Consider the following 16,742-nt stretch of genomic DNA (forward strand, 5'->3'; position numbering starts at 1 on the left):
CACAGGGTCAGGGAACTGGGAGTGGAAGTTCTCCTAGTGGCACCACACTGGCCATGCAGGCCTTGGTTCTCGGGGATAGTCCAGCTGGCGGACAAGCCAGGATGGCCACTACCAGCACACACACACAGATCTGCTGCAGCAAGGGCCACTCCTTCATCCCAAGCCACAGATGTTCCGGCTGACAGCCTGGCTGTTGAACGGGCATCGCTGTCCCAGTGCGGTTACTCAGACAGGGTTCTGAACACACTCCTGGCCTCCAGAAGAAAATCGACCAACAAGGCGCATGGGTCTACCTGGAGGCGGTTTGTGCACTGGACCAACGCTAAGGGTGTCAGTGCCACCAGGCCCAAGACTAAGCTTATCTTAAGAGTTCCTGCAGGAGGGTCTTGAAAAGGGCCTCAGCACCTGTACCCTCAAATAGCAGGTAACAGCTTTGAACAGCATTTGGGGGACAGGAATTAAGCATAGCATCTCTGTGCACCCACATGTCAGACATTTCCTTAAGGGGATAGCTCTTCTCAACCCCCCAACTGTACATAGGTTTCCTACCTGGGACCTGGGGATGGTCTTTTCTGCCATGATAAAGGCTCCCTTCAAGCCCATGGCCATGGCCCCCTTGAAGGAAGTCACCCTTAAGACGCTCTTCCTGGTTGCGATTACCTTGACCAGGAGGGTGTCAGAGATAGGGGCCTTATCGATTAACAACAATCTTTGTGTTTTCCACCAGGACAAGATGGTTCTGCACCCGGACCCTTCATTCCTCCCTAAAGTGAATTCCCTCTTCCATCGGTCGCAGGACATCGTGTTGCCCTCATTCTGCCTGCAGCCGGTCCATAGGAGGGAAAAAGAGTGGCATATCCCTGACGCCTGCAGGGCTCTGCATTATTATACAGAGGGTTCCAAGAGCATCAGGAAAACTGATGCCCTTTTTATCACCTTTGCTGGCTCGTCCCCAGGCAAGAAGGCTTCGGTGGCCTCCTTGGCAAGATGGCTAAAGGGGGCCATTGTGGAGGCATATGGAGCACTGGGGATAGAACCTCCTGAGGGTATCACTGCGCACTCCACTAGGGGGACAGCAACTTCCACAGCCTTCGAAAGGGTGGCTCTCTCGAGGATATCTCCAAAGCAGTCACTTGGGCCTCTCCAAATATCTTCACCAGGCACTATAAAATTGACCTGGCTGCCTCTGCTGAAGCCGCCTTTGGTAGGAGGGTCCTGCAAACGGTTTTGCGGTAGGGGGCAATCTCACCAGGCCCACCCAGGTGATATGTAGCTTCGGCATATCCCACACAGTACAGAATTAACCCCTTCCTCTTCCAGAGAAAAATGGAATTCTTACCTGTGAATATCCTGTTCTTGGAAGAGGAAGGGTTCATTCTGCCCACCGCTATCCTTGGTGAGATTCCCCGGCTGCAGTCCCTCATCGGCTGGAGGGTGGTAGGGCATCCTGAGGCCAGGTTCCCTACCTCTCTTCCATGTTATTTTCAAGCCTTGCTGATCTCAGATGAGGCACTTGCCAGGTGGCGCTGTAGGCCCCCAGGGTGTTCTGCGGGCCATGTGGGAAACCATAGCGGCAGTTTGGGGGAATCCTGGTTCTTGCTCTTTAGTCCAGACTGGGACCGGGACGCCCCCTGGTGGAGGAGACAACGTCAGCAGTCCGGCCCTGTCTCGTGCAGAGGGAAGGGCATCCCACACAGTACAGAATGAACCCCTTCCTCTTCCAAGAACAGGATATTCACAGGTAAGAATTCCATTTTTCCCTGCCCCAGGGTAAGTCCTTGCAATCCCAGTGGATTGACTCGCACCAGGAGATGTGAACGGACTGCTGGCGCACTGACACAGTTGCTCATGATGGCAGCCCAGCTGTACAAAATGGTGTGCTGTGTTTTGCAAAAGCTGAAAAGGACCTTACCCTGCCAGAACATTAGTCCCAGCAGCATAAGGTCCTCATAGGACTGGATCATAAGTTTCATCAGAGGGTAAAACAAAAGATTAAAGAAGACAAAAGGGTATCAGGGAAGAATGTACACAAATGCAGCTACCCGGAACTAGTTACCTGTAGTTGGACTGAAGAGAATGAAGACTAAGAAAACAATGAAATCACTACAGATAAATTAGGCCCACTTGTATGCTTCCCAGAGATATCTGACTAGACGAGAAGGATAGACCCTTGATCTGATCCACAGTGCACTTCTTATGTTCTAAGTGGTGAATTACAGCTCTCTCCGTCTATCAATCATCTTCAGATCATAAAGTACAGAGGCATTACCTCTTCTGGTTGCCCTCCTCTGGTGGGATAGTAGACAACTCTGTATTTTTCCACTTTGCCTGGTGCATGAGTCCAGCTGACACGGAATCCTCTGGCAGTCACCTCAGATGTGACCAAGTCTGTAGGAGCTCCAAGTGTGGCTACCAAAGCTCCTAGGTTTTTAAACAATAAAAATCAATCCTTTCAGGCTATCTAATAGTAAGCAGTCTTGTTTGGCTATAATCCCCCCTTACATAATTGACTTATGAAAGAATTCAGCGATGACATTTCTATGGTCCTTGCTAACCTTTAATTTCCTTTTCTTGTTCTTCTACCCTTGAGCACACTGTTTTGGTAAGTCCTTCCACAATGGAGTTCATAAAGCTGAAATCAGCAACATTGTAGACATGGGTGCTGTCTGGTTCGGAGGCAATCTCTTTCAGCTCATTTTCATCAGCATTCTTTACACCTGGCATTGGAAAAAAACACACACAAAAAGAGTAGATTCAGTTCAGTGAATGCGTTCAAGTTAATCCTTGAGATTCCCAGGTATATGAGCAATCCAATTCTATCTCTCCTTTCAGCCAACGGAACATGAATTCCACCAGCAGAAGTGAGAGGATGCTGGCAGAAGTGGCCTTCAGCTAGCAGGTGCAATGAGGCCACCATTGCAATGGCTGGTGGATGCACACGTAGGCCAGCAGAGAGCCATGTTGGTAGTGGGTGTGGGTGGTGAGCAGAACAGGGTGGGGAGATATGGGGGAGTTTCTGAGAAGGAGGGGATTGTTTCAAGGATGGGAGAGGCAGTTATTCAGGGAGGTGGCTCTTCCAATATCCTATTCCCCTTCCCATCCTTGATTCAACCTCCCCAGGGCCATTGAGGCTTGTGCTAGCAAAATGGCTGGCACAGATTGGAGAAGATCCAGGGCACAATCCTAACCAGGTCTACTCAGAAGTACGTCCTATTTTGTTCAATGGGGCTTACTCTCAGGAAAGCTTAGTTAGGATTGCAGCCCCATTGAAGTAGAGAAGATTTAACCCAGGGCGAGGGAACAAATTTTCCCTTATCTCAAAGAGGCTTCCGAGTCTGCCCCCTCCCCACAAGATGAGTGCATGAATCATTGACACAGCTGCATCAATGGGGCAATATTTAGGTTGGAAGGGGCTGGAAACCTTGTGATATTTCCACACTGAAATTGTAAATCCATTGGCTCCATTGAGGGTGTTCTAGAGTTGGCAACATATGCACACTGTGTGCAGGGTGGGACATGAATGAGAGAAATCTCTTCCTTAGCTGCTTATAGATCCTCTCACGAATATGAGAAGGCCCTGACGAAGAGTACATACCAATAGCAAACAATTCAATGCCAGCATCTCGCAGGTTTTTGGCGGGTGGAATTACGTCATCTTGGGATTTCCCATCTGTGATCAATATACCAATTTTGGGGATTCCAGGTCTTGACCCTGACTCAGGCTTGAAGTTGTTTTCCAAAATAAAAGTTAAGGCAAGGCCTGTGTGCCAAAGAAAGATGACAAAATGACTAAATATATTGTTAGGCTTTTGGCTTGTCAGTATGGCTGACTTATGTTTCCTCAGCAAGAACTAACTGGTAGAAAACAGGAATCTCTCTTTGAATAAAATATTCATCAGAGCTTGGGAAACATGGTACATACACTCCGATGTATGTGGGGGGACTGGGGTTGCACGGGGTAGCATGTGTCGGCATGAGCACATGCAAGACCAAGCAAGAGACAGCATGTTTGGAAGAGGCAGAGAGAACACAGGGAATTTGGCTGAAAGCACCTTGAAATTCAGGGCCTCTTTCTGGGGATATATTGCAGGGTAACATATCTTCCTTATAGGAGTGTCTCTTTTCCTCTGCATACACTTCGCCTGAGTAGATGTCAATGAAATAATGTTTCTACTCCTTTTTCATACAAAAGAAACAAGCCAGTAGTGCTGCTTCTAGAGTTTTTTGTCACTTGGGGAAGCTGGGAGCACAAGAATGACATTCTGTTTTGTGACCTTTTTTGGTAAAATACACTTCAAAGTTTTGTTCTTTTTTGTTTAATATATCATATATGCAAAGTAGAAATCCATCTTAATAGCTGGCAAAGCACGAATCTCCAGCTGTGACTTGTTTTACTGGCCCTGTTCTCTTCTGCCCTGTCATGCAGAACTTGTCCACTGTATCTTGTCATAGAAAATTTTAGCTGATGATGCTTTTCCTTCCACTTATTGCCATGTCAGCAAAAAGCTTCAGCTGCAGAATTTTCTGTGTTGCATACTATAGAGCACTGCATGCAAACCAAAGGAAACATGAATTAAAATCTATGTTCAGCCACAAAGTTCAATGAGTGAACTTGAGCCATATCCTTCAGCCTATATCACCTCACAGTGTTGTGAGGAGAAGATGGGAAAAATATATGCTACCCTGAGCTCCTGACAAGAAGCCGACAAGTGTTAAATAAAAATTTAACACTAATTAAAATATACATAGGCTGCTATTTAGGCACAATAGAGCAGCACTAGTATTTGGCAACCTTACCAAATTACCTTTGAAATTGCACTTGGGTTTCCAAGACAGAACAACTCTGGTGCTGAAGAATGAAACAGGATTTCAGAAGAAAAAAATATAATTTTTAAAAATACACGTCCAAATGCTGCATTCAGAAAAACCTTTTGTATTTTCCGCTCAGTGGGAGTGTAAAGTTAGAACTAGTTAGAATTAGATTACTAATTGAAAGTCTGAGACTATTAAGCTTTGCATTATGAGTAAATAATTACTCATGGGAAAGACTGAATCCTATTTAGGATTCAGTCATGGACTCCTATTACTCATGGGAAAGACTTGATCTTTTAAGCCTGTTCTTTCAGCCTCCTGAGATCCTAAAGCTAACATATTTCTCATAGTCCTTTCAGACAAGATGCAGTCAGCCTGAGTCAAACCAAAAGGGCAAACAACCTGACACGCCAAATCTCATTGATAAAACGCTGGTGGAACCATGGCAACCAATCAGGTGGAATCAGACTTGCCCACAGATGAAGGGAACTCTGAAGTAGAGAATTTGGGAGTAGAGGGTAGGGAGACGTATGCACCCACAAATAATCTGTCATTTAGCTGAAATAGCTTTTAAAATTATTAGATAAAGGGCTTAATCCTAATGCGCCGTTGAGCTAATCCAAGTCTTGCACTGGCCAAGGAGTGTCGCAAAAGTGTCGTCAAGCACGTCATAAGAATAGTCCCACTGGATCAGGCCATAGGCCCATCTAGTCCAGCTTCCTGGATCTCACAGCGGCCCACCAAATGCCCCAGGGAGTATATTAGATAACCAGAGAACTGCATCCTGGTGCCCTCCCTTGCACTGGCATTCTGACATAGCCCATTTCTAAAATCAGGAGGTTGCACATACACATCATGGCTTGTAATCCATAATGGATTTTTCCTCCAGAAACTTGTCCAATCCCCTTTTAAAGGAATCCAGGCCAGATGCCGTCACCACATCCTGCGGCAAGGAGTTCTACAGACCGACCACATGCTGAGTAAAGAAATATTTTCTTTTGTCTGTCCTAACCCTCCAACACTCAATTTTAGTGGATGTCCCCTGGTTCTGGTGTTATGTGAGAGTGTAAAGAGCATCTCTCTATCCACTTTATCCTTCCCATGCATAATTTTGTATGTCTCAATCATGTCCCCCCTCAGGCGTCTCTTTTCTAGGCTGAAGAGGCCCAAACGCTGTAGTCTTTCCTCATAAGGAAGGTGCCTCATCCCAGTAATAATTTTAGTCACTCTCTTTTGCACCTTTTTCATTTCCACTATGTCTTTTTTGAGATGCAGCGACCAGAACTGGACACAGTACTCCAGGTGTGGCCTTACCATCGATTTGTTCAATGGCATTATAATATTAGCTGTTTCATTCTCAATACCTTTTCTAATGATCCCAAGCATAGAATTGGCCTTCTTCACTGCTGCCACACATTGGGTCGACACTGTCATCGACCTGTCCACCACACTAAGATCTCTCTCCTGATCTATCTCAGACAGCTCAGAACCCATTAGCCTATATGTGAAGTTTTGATTTTTTGCCCCAACGCGCATGACTTTACACTTACTTACATTGAAATGCATCTGCCATTTTGCTGTCCATTTGTTTTGCGCCACTCGCTGGTGAGATAGGCCAGTGCACAGACGTGCGCCATCCTCCCTGCACAGACCCAGACTCCAGGGAGAGGATGAGTTGCGTTGGCCGAGCTTGGCTGATGCAGGGGTCTGGGGGGACATGGGGAGGGTGGGGAGGAGGCAGGAGGGAGGCATTTTGGAACAGGGGAGGGCGGGCAGCGGGAAGCAGTGCCAGGATGCGGCAGTTATGCTGGATCCTAACCCCGTTCCCAGGAAACCCAGGGTAGTCCTGGGCTGCTCAGATTTGCACTACCTCTTGAGGTGGCAAAGTTCTGAGTAGCCCCACTGGGACTGCTGTGGTTTACCCAAGATAAGGGGAAGCAATTCTCCTTGCTCTGAACTGAGTGGCTTTCAGCCCCAATCTGACACTTGGATGCAGCGGCGGGCCTGCTCCAGGGCAGGTTAGGATTGGGCGGCCAGTCAAGGAGCATAGCAAAAGAGGGCCACCATGTTCAGAGGAAGAAGGCACTTCTTAATCGTAGATCCTGGGGACAAACAATAGGGGAGGGGTGATCCCTTCTTGCCCTTATGTGGGCTTCCAGAGACACCTGCCTGGCCACTGTGGGAATCAGGATGCTGGATGAAATGAGTCTTTGGTTTAATCCAGCAAGGCAATACTTATGTTCTTATCTCTCTCACTTTGATCCCAACCTGTGTTCAGAGTGACAGGGAAAAGGTCTTTTAACTCACGGGTTTTGTGTAGCACAATACAGTTTGCAAAAATAAATAATACATCACTGCTAGGAGCAGGGCCCAATATCTCTTAAAATGCATCCCACATAATATAACGCAGTAATGTATGCAAATTTGAAATGTAATGTATGCAAATTTGTAATGTAAAAAATAATGCAAGAAATTTGCTGAGTTTCCTTACTTGTATTAACAGAATAGAGAGGTTCACATTATCCTTCCCTACCTGTTTTAAGTTTCATGCTTTTTTGCGATATTTGAAACACAATCACATCTCATGTGATAGGGGTTAAGCACATTTTGAAGTGCATCAGTCATACACAAATCATATCCTACCTGTCAAGGTGTTGCCACCCTTATAGGGTAGGTTACGCACTGCATCTAAAACAGCATCCTTTGTGCCGTAGGCATTTAAATGCCATTCAATCCGGGGGTCTCCACTGTACTGCGCAAGGCCTATGGAAGAAATAAAATCATACATAAATAGAGATGACCCCAAGCTACCATAGCAGAATATGTGCTTTACAATAAAAGCTCTAACTGATGTTTCTAAAGGTACTTGGGCCTATTAATTGCTACCAGTTTACAAAATTCTGCACACATGGACTTCCCTGTGCAAGCGTGCACCTCTGGGTCCTTGCTTCAGTGTCAAACTTAATTCCATACATACAACGCAATTGCTCATGTGGACCTCTTCCAACGCTGATGTGAGTGGGGAAGTCCAGAAGCACACCAGCATCTTCCAGTGAACTTCTGATCAGGTACAGTAGATGGCATGCAGTGCAGAAATGGGGATGAACTGGGATTCACTCATCTCACTAAACAACAATAACTTTTATAACTAGCAAAGTAAACTTTTATAACTGCTGCTGCCGCCACCAGTAAACCCTCCTCATTTCAACCCCCATCACCAAAATGCACTCCCAGTTTTGCCACTTACAAATGTGGTGGTGAAACTCATAGGAGCAGTTTCATCTCCAGAACCTTTTGCCACAATAAATTTGTTGGTCCTTAAGGAAGCTCTCTGTTGTTTTTGCTAACACCTTTCTATCTGGAATTCCTCACTATAAATACATTCAGTGCTCATTTCAATAAGAATGTGACGCTTCGGGGACTTAATTTTTCTGCTAATTACATACATGATTTATATATAAATCGCTGGAAAATCAAGTCACAATACCTGTAAACAGAAAATGGAATTTTCATTCATCTTTTGGATTATTACCTATTCTTGTTTTTTCAGAACCCACATTGAAGGCAGACACCAGATTCTCCAAGAAAAGGCGCACGAGCCTGAAGTTGAATCTGCCAATGCTCCAGGATCCATCAACCAGGATCACTATATCTGCAATAGCTGGAGTTTTGCATTTAAACTGGTTTTCTGTAAATTACAAAACAGCAAGCAGAACACTTCACCCAGTGGAACATTTGCAACACACACTCCAGTTTTTGGCTAAGGACAATATTTAAAAGAACATGTGATCAAAGTTTAGACTCAAAAGAAAACCTGCAAACACCCTGGATTCCTAGAACCTTTTCGGAAGCAAGAATAATTCATAATGTGTTCAGCATTTCAGTAGGATCAGCAGCTGCTCCTCTCAGAGGCAGCCTTCTCAGTGGGTCAACAATGGCAGCTGCCCCCTACAGCCTGTTACAATAATGGGCAACTCTTTTGCTGCAGCATCCTGTGTGTGTGTGTGGGGGGGGGGGGAATAATGATTTCCATTTCCTATTAATCTAATGGCATTGACACCCAGTTTGATGATGATGATTGTGATAAATTATAAGAACATTTATATACCACTTTTCAAACAAAAAAAATGTTACAAAGCAGTTTATAGAGCTAAACAAATAGTTTACTGACATGTCAAGGTGAGTAAATAGATTTGAAAGAGACAGGAGATGTGAGGGACACCCCTAGGTGTCTGATAAGAAAAAGAGAGAAGCAGAACAAAGAAGAAAATGATCAGTACATGCACAGTTCCTCAGATGAAATAAATAGAAGAAGGAACAGCAACTGAAATGCATATGCAGCCAGACTGAAAGTGTTTTTAGGACACATAATAAATACAATTAATAACTGATCAACAAACTGCAACACTGAGAGTATAGCGTTAATATGACTGGTACTATTTTAACCACAGTAAAAGCAATCTGATGTGCAGAAGGGCTTTGGGAATGGAGGGGACAGTCAAATTTTGTTTAAAGCAGCAAATTATGGATATCAACAAGGCAAGCGCAAACAAAGCAATGCCAACAGCCAAAACGCATTGTGGTGGAAACCATTTTGTTTCAGGCGTTTACAGTACACAAGTGGGTGATAAAGTACAGTAACTTACATAATGCAGAAGTGTGGTTAAGATATGCAACACAGATCTTCCATTGCACAAAAAGGCAACATTACTACATTTTCACAATTTAGTGAGTGCGCATTGCGATGGAGAAAAAAGGTGGAACTAAATAATACCAAAAGCGTGAATATGATACTCAGGGGAACTCCATACAATGATATATATAGCCATTCTTATGGAGAAGTCAACAGAAAGTTTTCCATTAATTTCACAGTAGGAATTCAGTTGGCAGAACTAATAAGCAAAGACTAAACGAAAGCAGCTTTTCAAAACGTGTGCGTCCTCTTTTGATCCGTTTGTACTTGAAACAGTTGCTCTACTGCACTGAAGAAATAGAATAACTTCAAAACAACCACTAAAGGATCCATTAGCAGCCACTTCCCACTATTCCCAGTGCTGCCATTCTGCTCTCACCCCAATCCAGGTAACCAATGAGGGAAGGAATGGAGCCAGGGGATGAATGGTGATACACATGCACATAAGAGTCCCTAAGCAGCCCACTGGTCATAGCAACCTATCATTATCATTGGCAACATGTGAGAGGAAGGATTGGGGAAAGGCATGCACTGGTCAGACACCTGTCCCAGATCTCCCTACATATAGTAAGTGAAGACGGAGGCAGGAAGAGAATGAAAAGTTCTTCAATTTATATCCAAGGGATTTTATTAACCTAGCAGAGGCCAATTCTCCTGTGTGTGGGCTGCATTCTGTGAGGCCACAGAAAGGGAGCACGGATGACTAAATTCTTCTCCATACAAAAAAATTCCACTTACACCAAAAAATAGCTTGTAAGCTAGAAGGCTGGGGTGCAATCAAAACTATGTCCTAGGCTGCGCAAGTCCCTTGTGCCAGCCTCTAGGTGTCACAAAAGTGCCAAAAGGTACTTCTGGACCACCGCACGAGGTGGTAGGCCAGCACACAGACATGCATCAGACTCCAGAGGTTGAATTGGGCCCCGCTGCGCCAGTGGACAGGTAAGTATAAACTGCCCTGCCACAGCCAGCATGGGGGTTCAAGGAAGGCAGAATGGGAGCATTGTGGGGAAAGGGAGGGTGGATGGTGAGTGGGCCATGGGCGGGCTGGACCCGAGAGAGAGGTGGTGGCAGGATCCGACACTTAGGCCGTATCCTAACATGCCTCCCAGGCGGTCTGGTCTAGCACCAGGCCACTCGGATCTGTGCCACCTTTTTAGGTGGCACAGATCCAAGTAGCCCCATTTTGTCCTCTGCCGCGCAACATGGGGTAAGGGGAAAATGATTCCTCTTGCCCAAGGTTGCGCTGCAGCTAGCCCCAATCCTGCGCTGAATACAGCACAGGCCAGCCGGCCTGCTTGTTCCAGCACAGGATAGGACTGGGCTATAGTTTTCCTATGTGCAGGGAATTTTTTTTTTTTAACAGATTGCCACTTGGGCTCCAACTACGGTTCATTGCGCCCAGACACAGGCTCCCCACCTCAGTGACAACTAGGACCAAGTTACACTAAAATACAGTACTAGGTTCCTCCTTCATGTTCAACACATAAATAGTAAAATGATCTAACTACTCTGTGTGCTGTGGATTGAAGCTATAAATAACTAATTTTCACATCAAACATCTTTACTACAGGCTGACTTTGAAGCTCACTCATAATCCTATATAGAAACAGTCTGCTTCTTAGAGCAGTTTTTTCCCCTACAATGTACAGTTCTAGTTACAGGGAAGAAAGAATTCAGCTTGGTCACATAAATCAAACGACAACATGAAAACAGCAGAGATAATTACAACTGCATTCCGGGTAATATTTTATTTCAATCAAACAAGTTACTATTCAGTTTCACAAAATTTATATTAAAAAGAAAAACACCAAAGCGTTAGTGATTTGTTCCCATATCATATGGCACTTCCATTGAAGTCTGGGACATGAAATCGTTCTTCACTGTTTCAATGAACTTGTTCAAAGCTTCTATTCATAAAACATTTGCTACATCTGCACACGCACTAAGCTGATATGTTTGGCTCCTAACATTTCACTTGAACTTACAACCAGGTGTTGACAGTCCCTAAAATGAAATGACAATATAGAAATGTTAAAAATATTTTATACTGTCATTGCGGTAAGCATATATCAAAGCACACAAACAAAACAATAAGCACTGAAATGGTCTTGTGAAAGAGAAGACATTTTAATTCGAAGTATCTATTTATATTTATTAAGGAACCTGCAGCATGAAGTTGAATCTCAGTCAAAGGAATTCCTTCAAAATGTTCCAAATGCGCATAATCATTTCTATCTCAAATGGTTCAAAGGTGTGTGCAAAGAACCCAAAAGCATATTGACTGATCCTGCATAATGACAATCACATCTTCATGTACCAAATTATGTTGCATAAATCCACTCAACCCACATCCACAACATCCCAATTCAATCATATGAACTACCCCGGAGGGAGCGCAGGACCAATGACAGTTCAACTCCATGCCAATGCATATGTGAACTAATGATCTGTTATCTGAATGCCTCAACTGAAGCTTCCAGTCTCTCTTCTGTATCTGTCCTGATGCAAGAGACTCCCTGATTGTTCTTATTCATTCCACATTGCTTTCAAACTGATGGGCAACAGAGTAAGATCACAGGACGATCTAGCCTTTGATTGTCAAGTCTGACTGCAAGTTCTACAAGAGACCTTCCAGCAAGGCTGCCTAAGCCTATTAAACCATCTACAGCAGACATTGCCCCTTGGGCCTTCCACAGGTAAACCACATGCTCTGTTTCTGAGCTAAGATCCTACTCATGTCCTAACAGCCCTGAAATATTCTGCTAGAAGATTTTTCCATTGCAATGAGGAGAGGGGGTCTTAAAGTCACCTCTGAGGATCAAAAACTGAAATAATGTTGGCAGTTTGTAACTAAACAGAAATACACCTGCCTATTAATCTTGCAGTTTCCATAGAAAGATGGACAGTGGGGAAAAAAGTATTTTGTATAACGGCATAATTGAGTAGATAAGAGAGGGATGCCACAGTAAGATTTACAGAGTGGTCCTATTAATCACTCTAACGGCTTCATTAGGTTTTGGTTATCAATTTGATCTTGGCAACTAGCTGTTCTATTTTGTACCAAGCACTGTGTAGCCATGAGCTCAGACACTCTTCAAAAGGAGTTAACTTAGCCCAGAATGGGTCTCCCTGCCCTTTTACTTTAATTCATTCCTTAAATAAATTTATGGACAACAATTCTTTTAAAGGCAGATGAAAAGAATCCAAAACATTTTTATAAAGAAAAAGAAAAACCTCTATTAACTGAATTAATGCACACTTAGCAGTTAATCTTACAGGCAGTTCATTACATTGGCGAAAATTTATAAGGAATTGTGGTGTTTCCATTTTCAATTACCTTCTTAGGGAAGGTTTCACTCCAATCTCATATCTTCAGAATTCAACTATTACTTTTCTTCCACAGATTTATCCTAGTCTGTAAATGCAGAGGAATGAAGTGATAAAATCCTGAGACAGTTTGATGGATTTTATTGCTTCAGGCTGCAGGTGTAGATTGTCATTTAAAAAAAAAAAAACCTTTCCCATGTCAGCAAAACTCTTTGCACATAAAACTAGCAAACAAAAATAAGAACATCAGAGAGATGTCCCAGCTGATTACCTAATGTGTTAGCTTTCGACTTGCAAATAAAAGACAAAAATGTCATGTTTTTGCCATATATGCAAGGAAGTGGGTCGCAATCGCCTAATACAGCAGTTTGAAGCAGTGGAGAAGCCCTCAGAGGGGGCTGCAAGCCCCCCACAATCCACAGGAAACCAACACTATCCCACAGGTATGTTTACCAACCCCCTGATTGAGGTGGTACCAGGATCACAGCAGTGCCCACCCATGCAAAGACTTACTGTGGTCTCAAAGTCCAAGTAGGACTTTGAGAAATGCTGCTCTAATGCAGGGGTGTCCAAAGTTTTTGGCAGGAGGGCCACATCGTCTCTCTGACACTGTGTCGGGGGCCGGGGAAAAAAAGAATTAATTTACATTTCAAATTTGAATAAATTTACACATGTTTACATAAATGAATATATCAATGAATGAATGGTCGTGCAATAGTTCAAGGCCTATAAAAGGCCTTGCACAAAGCAAGGTTGGCGTTTCCTTTGCTGCCCCTACTGCATCACAGACATGAAACAACAAGCCCTCATGCTGAGAGCAGTTGCATCGGGCCAGTGTGGGCTCCAACAAATCACTGGAGGGCCAGAGGCTCATTGGAGACTGGGAGGTCCCTGAGGGCCGCATTGAGAGGCCTCGAGGGCCGCAAGTGGTCCCAGGGCCGGGGTTTGGGCACGCCTGCTCTAATGCATCAGTCACTATACTGCATCAGTTTTGTCTTCAGCTTGCAAGAGATATGGAAGAGACACAACCAAACACACTTGAATATGCTAGATTTCCAAACTGCTTTTCTATACAGAGAAGTTTCTCATGATAGTTGTCTGGGCAAGTCTATTCTTTTTTACTTCTTAGTCAGAAAGCATAACCAGATTTGACCCAAAAAGTAGACACGATATATATTTCCATTTTTCTCATACTTTTTCTCCCCCAATGTTTTTCCCAGGTTTTCAAGAAATTGGATGCTATACTTTTAAGTGGAAGTGACACCCTGCAGGCCCTTGCAGCTATTGCTCAAGTTAAATCTTGTTCTGCTGAAAGCACTGAAGCAACACTGTTGAACAACAGTGACAAGATACAAGACACAAGATAAAATGAAGCATGAGATACAAGTAAAACCCCTTTAAGAGGTATATGCCAGATGCATAAAGAAAATTGTGTGTGTACAGAGAGCCTTTTAACCCTTTTTGTGCACAGAAAAAGATTATTAAGTATGGATCATCAGAACGGTCAAATGAACAAGATCAGAGGTAGTAAAACAAGCTCAATTTGGTTTAAAAACAAGTATAACAAGCTCGGATCTTCTCAGCTCTCTGTCCCACGAGCAATTAGACTGCCAATGTTCATATGACTTTGCTAGCAAAATGTGCATTATTTCGGAGTGTGAGCAAAGGAGACATATCTCATAATGACCCTGAGGGAATGATGCGTCAATCTCAGAGTTTCTGCTGTTAGACACACACTGCACTTCACAGAAGGAACCCTATCCCATGAATGGGAGTGAAGACTGAGACATCCAATGTCAGAGACAGGCAGCATGGTGTTGCTTCACTTCAACAGCGCTTCCAAGAATGCTTCACCTTTTATTTCTATCTATTGGGCTTACTTTGGGCCCAATCCTATCCAACTTTCCAGCTCTGGTGTAGCCACAATGCAACCCCATGATAAGGGAACACATGTTCCCATACCTTGAGGAGGCCCCAGTTACTGCCCCTCCACCACAGGATGCAGTGCACACCCCACTGGCACAACTGCACCAAAAAACTGGATAGGATTGGGCCCTTTGTCCTGCAAAAAAATCCACTATTGAGAACCAAGCCAGCTCCCATCTTTCCAGCCCTTTCTGGGTCAGTGATAAGCCCCACTGGATCAGGCCATAGGCCCATCTAGTCCAGCTTCCTGTATCCCACAGTGGCCCACCAAAAATGATTATGATTATACTTCCAGCTGACCCTGCCCACTACATGATGCAATGTCTGAGTGCAGACAGTTCCCTCCCCTTCCCAACATTCCATAATCGTGGGACGGTTTAGATAAGCCTTCCTCTCTCAGTATGAGGCTGTGCATAGGCAGGATCAGTCAGACATTTTTTGACTATGACCTTATTTGGTCACACTGTATCTGTAGCATAGCTAGAGAGGGTGCAAAGAACTACATTTTACCTGGCACCTCACTGTGGCATGCAAGTGGCACCTCCCCCTCAGCGCCATTCTGGGCTGCTAGAGCAAAATTGAGTTGTCTCTTCTGTTTTGCTCTAGTGCCCCGGAATGGCTCCAAAGTGTGACAGGATCTTGGGAACTGGCTTGCGCAAAGAGGGATGTTATCTAGAGCTACACAGCAGTTTCACGCAGGAAAAATTTTCCGGATGAAATGGTCGTTTCAGGGAGCAAAACTGAATCTCCAACTCCAAAAAAATTGTTTTTCTCCATTCTGTAACTAACAGAGTGGCAGGAAAGAGTCACTGGGCGACTCTGTGCAATTGCAACTGTGTGTAATAGGCCTTGTTCTATGTTGCCATGACTTGTGTGGAAGCTATGAGAAATGGTTCGGTCCCAGCATCCACCCATGTGACATCACCCTGCTGCCATGTTTGCTGTTTTAACAAATATGCATTGATTTGTAACTGGACCAAACTACTATAGCCACATATTGGCGTGAACATTTAACCCAATAATAACACCGCATTAAAAAGTCACTGGTGAGTTTACATGCTGATACTTATCTTAGAAAATGAGGAGGGAAAGATCCGTTTGCCAGGACTGTACCACTTCCCCCAAAGAATACCAAAATCACTGTGGTATATCCCTATCCCCACCCCATAAATTCTGACCTTCTGCTTCTGGAAATGGTGTACTTTCATTATCCTTTGTTGCGATGCCTGGTTTCCATTTACCTACATCCTTGGCCTTGGGTTTACCTGAAGTTTCCTTCTTTTTCTCAATATCTTTAACTGCAAAGACAGATACAGCAAATTGGCATTTAAAAACAGGAACGGTTAGACACAACAGCTTCTCTATCTCCTTTGAATAAATTCAGCATATTTAAGTGGCAACTGAATGCAGTGCTTGATGAAACAATGTGTTGGCTTTACAGCTCAGCCATACCTTCATTTCACATTCCACTGCTGCCCACAAGAGTGGACAAGAGTGGCACATAATAGCTAGAAGAGGCCTAAGCACTCAGAAAGCAACTAAGGCCTACATAGTTTCTGCTGACAAGGTCAAGCCGACGGACTCACGGAGCTGCCATTACTGTGTATTTCTTTCTTTTCTCTTCATCTCACAATGTCTAGTTCAGGGGTGTTAACCATTAAGGCCCATGGGCCAGATGTGGATAAATAGAAGCTATTTATCCTCCTCCCATTATAATTGCGATCTCCCAGCTTGATAATTGGGCTCTCTTATATCTTGAAAATATGAACAAGATTTGCACATTTTCTCTTCTGTCATTGGCAGCTAATGAGTTTCTAGATTAGAACAAAGTGCTTACTTCTGGCCACCATCTGCTTAATGATGTCACTTCCTGCTTAATGATGTTAAGTTTCAACCCTCAGCAGGCGCCATAAATGCTACTTGGCCCATTACATGAAACAAGTTTGAAATCCCGAGTCTAGTTTAACACAAATGTCACCACGCT

General features: G+C 44.1%; 1 protein-coding gene across 6 annotated transcripts in view; it reads right to left on the reverse strand.

Annotated features, from left to right (window-relative positions):
• Window positions 1-16,742, reverse strand: part of COL14A1 (collagen type XIV alpha 1 chain) — a 161,205-nt gene that overhangs the window by 110,663 nt on the left and 33,800 nt on the right. For all 6 annotated transcript variants that reach the window (XM_066623748.1, XM_066623746.1, XM_066623744.1 and 3 more), the window contains exons 5-10: window positions 15,937-16,056; window positions 8,345-8,500; window positions 7,456-7,575; window positions 3,596-3,760; window positions 2,556-2,717; window positions 2,270-2,421 (exon numbers count right to left, since the gene is read on the reverse strand). In XM_066623748.1, coding sequence (XP_066479845.1) covers window positions 2,270-2,421; window positions 2,556-2,717; window positions 3,596-3,760; window positions 7,456-7,575; window positions 8,345-8,500; window positions 15,937-16,056 — 875 coding nt within the window. The remainder of the gene's footprint in view (window positions 1-2,269; window positions 2,422-2,555; window positions 2,718-3,595; window positions 3,761-7,455; window positions 7,576-8,344; window positions 8,501-15,936; window positions 16,057-16,742) is intronic.

The sequence above is a fragment of the Tiliqua scincoides genome, chromosome 4, assembly GCF_035046505.1.
Source record: "Tiliqua scincoides isolate rTilSci1 chromosome 4, rTilSci1.hap2, whole genome shotgun sequence".
NCBI lineage: Eukaryota > Metazoa > Chordata > Lepidosauria > Squamata > Scincidae > Tiliqua > Tiliqua scincoides.